Source organism: Pseudophryne corroboree, chromosome 5 (assembly GCF_028390025.1).
Source record: "Pseudophryne corroboree isolate aPseCor3 chromosome 5, aPseCor3.hap2, whole genome shotgun sequence".
Lineage (NCBI taxonomy): Eukaryota > Metazoa > Chordata > Amphibia > Anura > Myobatrachidae > Pseudophryne > Pseudophryne corroboree.
Genome location: NC_086448.1, coordinates 728,669,675 through 728,682,914, shown reverse-complemented (window position 1 = coordinate 728,682,914; position 13,240 = coordinate 728,669,675). Strand labels below are relative to the sequence as shown.

At 45.8% G+C, this 13,240-nt stretch overlaps 1 protein-coding gene across 1 annotated transcript in view; it reads right to left on the bottom strand.

The window, feature by feature from the left end:
* Nucleotides 1-13,240, bottom strand: part of PSKH2 (protein serine kinase H2) — an 88,310-nt gene that overhangs the window by 18,112 nt on the left and 56,958 nt on the right. The window contains exon 2 of the mRNA XM_063925038.1: nucleotides 7,011-7,677. Within this exon, the coding sequence (XP_063781108.1) occupies nucleotides 7,011-7,677 (667 nt within the window). The remainder of the gene's footprint in view (nucleotides 1-7,010; nucleotides 7,678-13,240) is intronic.

Here is a 13,240-nt window from a genome sequence, read left to right as displayed (position 1 = left end):
CACACTGGCAGTGGCACTCCTGCAGCAAAAGTGTGCACTGTTTAATTTTAATATAATATTATGTACTCCTGGCTCCTGCTATAACCTATAACTGGCACTGCAGTAGTGCTCCCCAGTCTCCCCCACAATTATAAGCTGTGTGAGCTGAGCAGTCAGACAGATATATAATATAGATGATGCAGCACACTGGCCTGAGCAGTGCACACAGATATGGTATGTGACTGACTGAGTCACTGTGTGTATCGCTTTTTTCAGGCAGAGAACGGATATATTAAATAAACTGCACTGTGTGTCTGGTGGTCACTCACTATATAATATATTATGTACTCCTGGCTCCTGCTATAACCTATAACTGGCACTGCAGTAGTGCTCCCCAGTCTCCCCCACAATTATAAGCTGTGTGAGCTGAGCAGTCAGACAGATATATATAATATTATATATAGATAATAGATGATGCAGCACACTGGCCTGAGCCTGAGCAGTGCACACAGATATGGTATGTGACTGAGTCACTGTGTGCTGTGTATCGCTTTTTTCAGGCAGAGAACGGATTATAAATAAAACTGGTGGTCACTGGTCACTATCAGCAAAACTCTGCACTGTACACTACTGAGTACTCCTAATGCTCCCCAAAATTAGTAAATCAAGTGTCTCTCTAATCTATTCTAAACGGAGAGGACGCCAGCCACGTCCTCTCCCTATCAATCTCAATGCACGTGTGAAAATGGCGGCGACGCGCGGCTCCTTATATAGAATCCGAGTCTCGCGATAGAATCCGAGCCTCGCGAGAATCCGACAGCGTCATGATGACGTTCGGGCGCGCTCGGGTTAACCGAGCAAGGCGGGAAGATCCGAGTCGCTCGGACCCGTGAAAAAAAACATGAAGTTCTGGCGGGTTCGGATTCAGAGAAACCGAACCCGCTCATCTCTACTTTTGACCCTGTCTATCTTTTGACTTTCGACCATATGGTGTCTACCTATTGACTGTCTATCTTTTAACTGCCTATGTCAGGCATGTCCAAACTGCGGCCCTCCAGCTGTTGAGAAACTACACATCCCAGCATGCCCTGACACAGCTTTAGCATTCTCTGACAGCAAAACTGTGTCAGGGCATGCTGGGATATGTAGTTTCACAACAGCTGGAGGGCCGCAGTTTGGACATGCCTGGCCTATGTGCTATGCCACACCCCTTTCTAATGGAGATGTGTTCAATTATTTTATTTCAAATTCAGGAAGCGACAATTGATATATTCATTGCAATTTAGCAAAGAACTCTTGCTGGGACACAGGCTAGAATAAGAGCCCGTCCCGGAGAAGGGAAAGGGTCTGTTGGGTTGACCCTATTTAGGTTGACACTCATTAGTTCAATCACTATTGGTCGGCAGGCACTAGGTCAACACCTGGAAAAGGTCGACATGTTCATCAGGTCGACATGAAAAAAAGGTCAACATGAGTTTTTATGGCTGGTTTTGGCGTTGTTTTCTTTGTAAAGTGACTGGGAACCACAGTTAGTGCACTGTGTCCCCTCGCATGGCTCGCTTCATTCGCCATGCTTCTGGCAACGCGCCTCGCTGCGCTCTGTACGGGTTACTATTCCCAATCGTAGTGCACGTGAATCGTAAAGTATGAAAAAGTTTCCCCCCAAAAAAAAAATTTGTGAAAAACTCATGTCGACATTTTCATGTGGCGACCTTTGCCATGTCGACCTAATGCCTGTCAACCTAATGCATGTCGACCAATAGTGGTCGACCAAATGACTGTAGACGTAAGTGAGGTCGACCTAATGACCGTATCCCCCGGAGAAGAGCTAGAAGAAGACTGATAGCTTATGCTACTGTATCTCACTGCTTTGGGGTTCGGTGACTGCACTTGTACAGTAGTCCATAGGGCTCTATAGGCGAAAGCCATCTTCTTTAAAAAAAAAAGTACATATGGATAGTTGACATATACTTTTTTATAACTGTATTGAAAAATATCAGCATGTGTTTATCATTTATTTATATGGTGCCACAAAGGTACAGCAGCACCTAACAAAGTACAGTACATAAACAAATGAGCAAAACAAGCACTTATAGGGGGTCATTCCGAGTTGATCGCTAGCTGCCGTTGTTCGCAGTGCAGCGATCAGGCTAAAAATCGACACTTCTGCGCATGCGTATGCGGCTCAATGCGCACGCGCGACGTACTTTCACAAAAGCCGATGCAGTTTCACACAAGGTCTAGCAACTCTTTTCAGTCGCACTGCTGACCGCAGAGTGACTGACAAGAAGTGGGCGTTTCTGGGAGGTAACTGATCGTTTTCGGGGGGGGGGTAAAAACGCAGGCGTGTCAGATACAAACGTGGGCGTGCCAGGAAAAACGCAGGTGTGGCTGGCCGTACGCAGGGCGTGTTTGTGACGTCAAAACAGAAACGAAACAGTCTGAAGTGATCGCAAGCTAGGAGTAAGTCTCGAGCTACTCAGAAACGGCACAATATATTTTGTAGCAGCGCTGCGATCCTTTCGTTCCCACTTCTGCTAAGCTAAGATACACTCCCAGAGGGTGGCAGCTTAGTGTTTGCACTGCTGCTAAAAACAGCTAGCGAGCGAACAACTCGGAATGAGGGCCATAGTACAAAACAATGTATATAAATGTATACAATGTATATAATACATAAAAATGGTATATAAAATAAACGTAGTTGCATCAGGGTGGCAGAGACCAAGGGTTAGGTGCTGTCGTAGGGAGTATGGAGTAGAAGATAGTGTAGGTAAGAGAAGGAAGAGGAACCAGGTGGTCTTCAGTTTGCCGGCTGTCGGGATCCCGGCGCACAGTATATCGGTGCCGGAATCCCGACAGCCGGCATACCAACACTTTTTCTCCCTTTTGGGGGTCCACGACCCCCTGGAGGGAGAATAGATAGCGTGGCACGCGTAGCGTGCAACCGTGCCCACAGCGTGGCGAGCACAGTGAGCCCGCAAGGGGCTCATTTGCGCTCGCCATGCTGTCGGTGTGCCGGCAGTCAGGATTCCGACGCCGGTATGCTGGTCGCCGGGAGCCCGGCCGCCGGCATACCATACTACACCCGAGGGACCTGCTCATGACAGCTTACATCCTAAAGGGGAGAGGAAGACAAGGTGACACAGATGGTGAAGACAGTGAGCATGGAACAGAGGTTTAAGTTGAGAGGTGGCTGGGTTTGATGAAGATGTGGGTCTTGAGAGCCTGTTTAAGCATGCTAGATGGATGGGGGGGAGGGGGATTTGGACTTGATGGCATGCTAAGGGGGAGGTGGGGGGATGAGGGGGATGTGTTTGGGAAATACCGCCTGCAGGCTGGATGGAAGTAGGTGGAGGTTTGATCAATGCCCCCGCGGCTGCAAGGTACAAGGTGAAGGAGGTTTACTGGCTGAAATATCCCAGGCCTCTAGGATCCAGCATCCAGTGCTTGACTGAGGCTGCTGTGGCCGGGCAAGGTGGGCAGACAGAGGTGGAACGATCCAATTACAACTGACGGAACACAGTTCCGCCCCATTTAAGCACCCTGGCCAGCAGTTTGTGCAGTCTCTGCACAGACCAGGACTTACTTGCGATGATCGGGGCCAGAGCGGACGTCACGAATCCTCCCACAAAACGCCGGGTCCCTCCTGCGTTTTTCTGGACACTACCTAGAAATGGTCAGTTGCCACACACAAATGCCCTCTTCCTGTCAATCTTCTTGCGATCTCCGGTGCAATTGGATTTTTCGCACCATCCCGTCGTGCCTGCGCATTGCGCATGTGCAGTTCACACCCAATCGCCCGCTGTGCGAAAATGCACAGCAGCGATCAGGTCTGCATTAAACAATTATAGTTCAGACTGAAAATTGCCTGAATCACTTGGGATACTAATTGAGGTACCTGCTGAGAATACAGAGTAAATGGCACCAAAAAAAGTAAAAAAAAAACCCTCATGTTGACCTTTTTCTGTGTCGACCTTTTCACGTGTTGACCTAGTGTATGCCGACCTACCGACTGTCGACCAAAAGAGGGTCGATCCAATGATCCACACTCATGTGGACTGCATGCCACTCAGGCCCTTAGTGTATAAACAAGGTACAGGTTGAGTATCCCATATTCAAATATTCCGAAATACAGACTTTTTTGAGTGACAGTGAGGTAGTGAAACCTTTGTTTTCTGATGGATCAATGTACACAAACTTTGTTTAATACACAAAGTTATTAAAAATGTTGGCTAAAATTACCTTCAGGCTGTGTGTATAAGGTGTATATGAAACATATATGAATTATGTGCTTAGATTTAGGTCTCATTGCCAGGATATCTCATTATGGTATGCAATTATTCCAAACCACGGAAAAATCTGATATCCAAAATACTTCTGGTCCCAAGCATTTTGGATAAGGGAGACTCAACCTGTACAACATTCAGGGCTGTTCTCACTAGTGCAGTGTGCAGCTCAATATAATGTGTCTGGGTTGTATTGATGGACTATTTACCATCATAAAGAGATCTATTATTATTTCATCATCCATAATAAGCACATTAAGATCAAATCATTTCATTTCTGATCCCTGTCACTGTGATTTTTTACATACAGTATATAATGTAATTGTAGTGCCCTAGATAGCATTAAGCTACGAATACATTGTGTGAAGGGGATACTCATTAAGATTATGTGCAATTTAAACAAGTGGATTGCAGTGAGTTGAATGTAGAGGGGGCAACCCCGGTACGCTTTTGTCCTATGGTGATGGTGACCAATAAAAGACACTGTTAAAGAAGCTTTCCTAACCGCATTAAGTTGTGAGTGCACTGTAAAGGGGGCATCCCCATAAATAAATACTCTCCCGAAAGGTGGTGGCGCAATTTTCCGAACTCATAAAAGAATATTAGTGGTGTTATTAATTTGGAATATTCCAACAGCATTACACGATGTTCTGTTGTTCTTTTTTTTCTTTACATGTTATTGAAAATGTATCTGTGAGGACAACGAAGAAAAGGAGGACTTACAGGGGAGTAGAGATATTTATTTTATTTAGCGCCACATTGTGGAATGTTTTGTAGTGATTGGTGTATCACTTAGATTGGTGGAGTGGCTGCTTTATAGGTTGCGCATAGTGGGGGAACTCCGTATTTCTTGTTCACATAATTGTAGTGCCCGACTATGGCTAGTTTGCTTGCTTAGAATTTATTAACCTTTCTAGGGGGGTATCCAATTACCCACGGTCAATGATCGTGGGTAATTGTATCGCCGGTGGCTATTTAATTAGCCCCGATGCGGTGCTCCTCCCCCTGATGCCGGCACTTATCACAGATTATGCTTTGGATGCCTCAGGTACCTGAAAGCGCTGCCAGGGCCACAATAACACATGGGATCGGAGACTTATCCCCAATACCATGTGTTTTCACACGATTGAGGGTCCGTTTTCGGCCGATGAAAACGGCCCGTAATAGGATACCACAATAATGACGATCGGATACCCCGCCTAGTGTTCAATTGGATACCCCCCTAGTGTTTAAACCATAAGACAGCAGAGAAAACCGCATGAGTGAGCTAGTAACCGCTGTCAGTAGAGGCATATCAGTGGCAAACGCAGGATTTCTAGACAGGGCTTTCTAACTGCTTGATGTTAGAGTGCAATGTGGCCAGCCCATGAAGATGGTATAATTAGCATGAAGCAACTATACCATGCATTATACAAAGTGCAATGTACTGTATGTCATATTTCCAAATTATACCGGGCCAATGATCACAGTAATACATTAGATGTGGCAGTAGGGACATCCTGCTTTATATCAGATGTGGGCCCCAATCCAGAAGAGCATTAAAACAAGGCTGGGGGAGCGGCAGAAGAACCTAGAAACTGCCCTGGACATACATGTACACATTACAGTATTAATAAATAACCCTACAGATGATCTATAGCAGAGCACCCCTAACTGCATGTTTTACAGATCCCCTAGTTGGTGCACACACATGTGTATTACTTACTGGCTGACACACTTCAAAAGATCTACCAGGGTTGTTGCTAATTATTTTATTTATAATACTGAGGCGATCTTTAAAAAATGCAGCTCTTGTAAAATTGTATGATATACAATTTCTATAGTGGTCATGTTGTAGGCTAGAGAAGGGGGTTTCCAGGCAACTGGACCCCCCCCCCCCCCCTGCCTGTGTTTGCCTATACATATGAATCAAAATACAGTAGGAGTTAACAAGCTAGAGCTGGAATGTCAGTGAAACACCCGCGACACACCCGCGTTTGCCTACCCACCCTCCCGTTACCTCCACACTAAAATCTGCACTCCCTCCGTCCAAATTTGTTTTGCATCTCCATATGGTAATAATCAGGATGCATGTGCAGTAGGTATAACGGCGTGCCTATCTGCTCAGCGTGCCACTCAGAAAAAGGCCCCATGTGTTATGCTGAATTGCGTATCTGCAGCAATCAATCTGGATTTAAATGCATCTCATGAACCTTTTACAGGACTGCTGGAAGTGTGTGTTTATAACTATGATGGGTATTTAACACGGCGTACAGGTAGGGGCAAATATAAGCATTTAGGGGTCTATTTACTAAGCATTGGATGGAGATAAACTGAACGGAGATAAAATATCAGCCAATCAGCTACTAACTGCCATGTCACAGGCTGGGTTTGAAAAATGACAGTTAGGAGCTGATTGGCTGGTACTTTATCTCCGTCCACTTTATCTCCATCCAAGGCTTAGTAAATAGACCCCTGTGGGGGATATTTACTAAGCAGTGATAAAAGCAGAGAAGTGAGCCAGTGGAGAAATTGCCCATGGCAACCAATCAGCACTGAAGTAACATCTATATTTTGCATACTATAAAATTATAAAGAGCTGCTGATTGGTTGATGGGGCCACTTCTCACTGGTTCACTTCTCCGCTCTTGTCACTGCTTAGTAAATGTCCCCCTGATAAGTTCCATGCGTGGAGTATAAATGTAATTGCCTCTGGCCCCATAGTGTATAATGCTGTGTGCATGAATCTCCGCTCTGAATACTCACATCACTTAAGTAACTGTATTTTCCTTTAAGGATCATCCGGTAAAGTCTTGTACGGTTTTCATCTTCAAACGGCATAGATCCGCTAAGTAAAATATAGGTGATGACTCCGAGAGCCCACATGTCCACTGCATTACTGTAAGGCTTTCTCAGAATAATCTCAGGAGCAATGTACTCAGGTGTGCCGCATATGGTCCTCATTGACCAGTCTCCACCTTTATTACCAGAGTTTGCCAAACCAAAATCAGTAACTAATATCTTTGAGTCTGCCCCAGGGTGGTAATAGAGAAGGTTTTCCGGTTTTAGATCTCTATGCGTTATGCCCAGTCCATGGAGATAGTTTATTCCATCTAAAACCATCTGAAGTACCTTGGTGGCATCCCGTTCAGTGAATGATCCTTTAGCAATGATTCGGTCAAACAGCTCCCCTCCGGTGGCCAGTTCCATCACCATATATACTCGGTCATGAGCCTCAAACACTTCAATCAACTGGATGATGTTATGATGACTGACCCTTCTGAGGATGTTGAGCTCAGACTCGCACACTTCCTTCCCTTCCTTGGCTCGTGTTTCAATCATCTTTATGGCAAAAGGTTGTCGTGTGGCTTTGTGCTCAACTCTCACAACCCTGCTGAAACTTCCCCTTCCTATAAGAGCCTTGATATCATATCTGAAAGAGAAAATGATAATTAGAGCCATCAAGGTAAATCACATATACAGTATGATCACTTTCTAAGAACTGATTCATTTGTCTGTACTACGGGCAATCCACATCTCTGAACAATGGGGGTCATTCCGAGTTATTCGCTCGTTATTTTTTTCTCGCAACGGAGCGATTAGTCGCTAATGCGCATGCGCAATATCCGCAGTGCGACTGCGCCAAGTAAGTTTGCTATGCAGTTAGGTTTTTTACTCACGGCATTACGAGTTTTTTTCTTCGTTCTGGTGATCGTAATGTGATTGACAGGAAGTGGGTGTTTCTGAGCGGAAACTGGCCGTTTTATGGGTGTGTGCGAAATAACGCTACCGTTTCTGGGAAAAACGCGGGAGTGGCTGAAGAAACGGAGGAGTGTCTGGCCGAACGCTGGGTGTGTTTGTGACGTCAAACCAGGAACGACAAGCACTGAACTGATCGCAGATGCCGAGTAAGTGTGGAGCTACTCAGAAACTGCTAAGAAGTGTCTATTCGCAATTCTGCTAATCTTTCGTTCGCAATTTTGATAAGCTAAGATTCACTCCCAGTAGGCGGCGGCTTAGCGTGTGCAAAGCTGCTAAAAGCAGCTTGCGAGCGAACAACTCGGAATGACCCCCAATGCCTGGTTCTGCAGTGATTGCAAACTGATATACAGTATAATTTACAAGATTTTAAGAACATACATGGTTTCAGTTTAATCTATATGAAAATGATTATGTTGGCCACACCACGAGGGGTAATGTAATATAGGTAGAGAATTTTCAGAGGCGAGATTCCAGCGATTTTACACTCACAGTCGCCAGATGTAATAGAAGGCGATTTTGAGGCTTAGTACGAAAATACGCTGGTGAATTGTAGCAGGTAAGAAAGGGCAAACTCGCCAGAAACACACTAAAAACTTGCCAGAAAATGGCTCTGATCCCTAAACTGAGTATTAAGCAGTTGTTCGCTAGCTGCTTTCATTCGCTGCGCAGCGATCAGGCAAAAAATGGAACTTCTGCGCATGCGTATGTGGCGCAATGCGCACGCGCGTCGTATTATTACAACAAACAATGTAGTTTCACACAAGGTCTAGCAAAGCTTTTCAGTCGCACTACTGGCCGCAGAGTGATTGACAGGAAGAGGGCGTTTCTGGGTGTCAACTGACCGTTTTCAGGGAGTGTTCGAAATAACGCAGGTGTGCCAGGAAAAACGCAGGCGTGGCTGGGCGAACGCAGGGCGTGTTCGTGACGTCAAAACAGGAACTGAATAGTCTGAAGTGATCGCAAGCGCTGAGTTGGTCTGAAGCTACCCTGAAACTGCACAAAATTATTTTGTAGCCGCTCTGCCATCCTTTCATTCACACTTCTGCCAAGCTAAAATACACTCCCAGTGGGAGGCGGCATAGCGTTTGCACGGCTGCTAAAAACAGCTAGCGAGCGAACAACTCGGAATGACCACCCATGTGCACTGCTGGTGTGGCAGATATAACAGAGAGAGTTAGATTTGGGTGGGTTATTTTGTTTCTGTGCAGGGTAAATACTGGCTGCTTTATTTTTACACTGCAATTTAGATTTCAGTTTGAACACACTCCACCCAGATCTAACTCTCTCTGCACATGTTACATCTGTCCCACCTGCACTACACATGGTGGTGCCCATTAGAAAAATTTTTTGCTGGTCTGAATTAGGCCCTATGGGGGGTCATTCCGAGTTGTTCGCTCGCAAGCTGTTTTTAGCAGATTTACTCACGCTAAGCCGCCGCCTACTGGGAGTGAATCTTAGCATCCTAAAATTGCGAACGACGTATTCGCAATATTGCGATTACACCTCTCTTAGCAGTTTCTGAGTAGCTCCAGACTTACTCGGCATCTGCGATCAGTTCAGTGCTTGTCGTTCCTGGTTTGACGACATAAACACACCCAGCGTTCGCCCAGACACTCCTCCGTTTCTCCAGCCACTCCCGCGTTTTTCCCAGAAACGGTAGCGTTTTTTCACACACACCCATAAAACGGCCAGTTTCCACCCAGTAACACCCACTTCCTGTCAATCACATTACGATCGCCTGAACGATGAAAAAGCCGTGAGTAAAATTCCTAACTTCATAGCAAGTTTACTTGGCGCAGTCGCAGTGCGAACATTGCGCATGCGCACTAAGCGGAAAATCGCTGCGATGCGAAGAAATTTACAGAGCGAACAACTCGGAATGACCACCTATGATAGGATAACTGCGTTTCAGGATATGGGCAGGAAAGAAGGTGCTACGCTGTTGTAGTTTTTTTACATTTGTTTTATGATTCTTTAATAAGTAATACTTTATAAAAATGAGAAATCTGAAGACATTCCCTGTATACTGTTGCTGGATCAGACATGGTATTATTATAATTAATATTTATCATTATGTACGTATCATGGGAATATGTCACATATGCCTTTCCGGTTTATGAAGTTTCAGCGCCTAGGCTCCAATCCAAAAATATCGTAATCTACCCCTAAGATATTTGCTGCAGATGGCAGATTTAAAAACTGGCAGAAACAATGTACAGTATGTGTATAACACAAAGCCGGGAGGTAAACATGTTTATGTCTGCTGATTCCTCTATATTACAGTGACTGTTTAACTAAACCTACAATAAAAAATAGGACATAAATGTAATAAGAAGCTAAGCCAGATATACTGTACTTACGTAGCTTATTCGCTTGAACAAATTCTGCCAGATAGAACATACATAACAGTATCTCTGACTCGTAATGTCAGTCAAAATGGCCAATACTGTGCAGTAGATGTAAAATCAAGGCAGGAGAAAGGGGTCGACAGTAACTAGGTCGACCACTTTTGAACGACAGTGACTAGGCCGACACCTGAAATAGGTCGACACACTCATTAGATTGACGTGAAAAAGGTCGACATGGAAAAAGGTCGACTTGAGTTTTTTTTGGGGGGGTTGGGTGTAATTTTCTTCGTAAAGTGACCGGGAACCCCAATTAGTGCACAGTGTCCCCTTGCATGGCTTGCTTCGCTCGCCATGCTTCGGGCAAGGTGCCTCGTCCCGCTACCGCTGCGCTCGGCACAGGTTACTATTCACAGTTGTAGTCCCCCGTGATAGTAAAGTATGAAAGAGTTCAAAAAATGGAAAGAAAAAAAAAGTGAAAAACTCATGTCGACCTAGTGACCATGTCACCTATAGACCATGTTGACCTAATGCATATCGACCTAAGTGCTGTTGACCTAAAGACCGGATACCAGGAGAAAGGTCCATGGGCGCCTGCCCTAGATGGCCCCCATCTGAACTGAATGGCAAAACTGGGCTTCACTTTGTATCTGCCAAACCCTTACACATGCTGAAAATACAGAAGCAGAGCAGGGGCCATAAGAGAAGACAGAAGACATTTCCAAATCCTGCTCATCCCTGAGACTCCTGACCACCTCACGTCCTGTACGCCCTGCAGTCTTAGTAGTTCCTGGGCCTTAACTTTCCTGAAATGGGGGCGGGTTTAATAATGTCAGAGCCTGGGCCCACCCCCGTACAGGTCAGCTGCATCTCCTCTCCAAGCTCCCGGAGAGGTGAACTTCAATGTTGACAAGTAAGCTGTGCTGAAGACACTCAGATCCACCTTTCCTCCCCTGACCTCTATCTCTTGTCACGGTCTGCAGTTTCAGATACAGGTCAGAACCATGAGGCTGGACTGACGAGGATATTTGGAACTTGGGCGGATGTATATAACTCCTGTGCATTATCCAGCGTGGACCAACAGGTAGGAAAGACTCAGGCCCACAAAGGTTACTGAACCAGTGTACTGGAACTCACCAGACTGTCCCTGAAACCTAGTGAGAGGAACTCAACTTAAGGCCTTAACCCCTGAACCGTGAAACTAGAACCCTCCGCCAGGAACTCAGGGTCTTATTTCTGTTTGTAAACACTTGCCTATGCAGCTGCCTTTTTGTAGGTTATGGAATTGGTAATGTTAGCAAGTGAAGCTGCTGTCCGAAAAAAATAAGATTTTAAACCTACCGGTAAATCTATTTCTCCTAGTCCGTAGAGGATGCTGGGCGCCCATCCCAGTGCGGAAACTCTGCAAGACTTGTATATAGTTGTTGCTTACATAAGGGTTATGTTACAGTTGACATCGGTCTTGGACCGTTACTGTCGTTTGTTCATACTGTTAACTGGTTATGTATGTTCCAGGTTACATGGTATGATTGGTGTGGGCTGGTATGAATCTTGCCCTTGGATTGCTAAATCCTGCCTTGTATTGTCCATCTCCTCTGGGCACAGTTCTCTAACTGAGGTCTGAAGGAGGGGCATAGAGGGAGGAGCCAGTGCACACCCATAGTCAAAGTTCTTTTTAGGTGCCTTATCTCCTGCGGAGCCCGTCTATACCCCATGGTCCTTACGTCCTAGAGGATGCTGGGGACTGCGTAAGGACCATGGGGTTTATACCAAAGCATCCAATCGGGCGGGAGAGTGCGGATGACTCTGCAGCACCGACTGAGCAAAAGCTAGGTCCTCATCAGCCAGGGTATCAAACTTGTAGAATTTAGCAAAAGTGTTTGACCCCGACCACGTCGCCGCTCGGCAAAGTTGTAAAGCCGAGACGCCTCGGGCGGCCGCCCCTAGCAGAGCCCACCTTCCTAGTGGAATGGGCCTTAACCGAATTTGGTACCGGCAATCCAGCCGTAGAGTGAGCCTGCTGAATCGTATTACAGATCCAGCGAGCAATAGTCTGCTTTGAAGCAGGAGCGCCAACCTTATTGGTCGCATACAGGACAAACAGAGCCTCTGCTTTCCTAATTTTAGCCGTCCTGGCTACATAAATTTTTAAGGCCCTGACTACGTCCAGGGATCTGGAATCCTCCAGGTCACCAGTAGCCACAGGCACCACAATAGGTTGATTCATATGGAACGACAAAACCACTTTAGGCAAAAATTGCGGACGTGTCCTCAATTCAGCTCGATCCACATGAAAAATCAAGTAGGGGCTCTTGTGTGATAGAGCCGCCAATTCTGACACTCGCCTTGCTGATGCTAAGGCCAACAACATTACCACCTTCCAGGTAAGAAATTTAAATTCAACCTTGTTAAGCGGTTCAAACCAGTGTGATTTTAGGAACTGCAACACCACGTTCAGGTCCCATGGTGCCACTGGAGGCACAAAAGGGGGCTGGATGTGCAGCACTCCCTTTACAAACATCTGGACTTCTGGAAGAGAAGCCAATTCCTTCTGAAAGAAAATCGAGATGGCCGAAATCTGTACCCTAACTGAGCCTAATTTCAGGCCCATATCCACTCCTGTCTGTAGGAAGTGGAGAAAACGACCCAAATGAAAATCTTCCGTAGGTGCATTCTTGGTCTCACACCAAGACACATACTTTCGCCAGATACAGCGATAATGTTTTATCGTCACCTCCTTCCTAGCCTTTATTAAAGTAGGGATGACCTCTTCCGGAATCCCCTTTTTTGCTAGGATTCAGCGTTCAACCGCCATGCCGTCAAACGTAACCACGGTAAGTCTTGAAATACACAGGGCCCCTGCTGCAACAGGTCTTCCCTCAGAGGAAG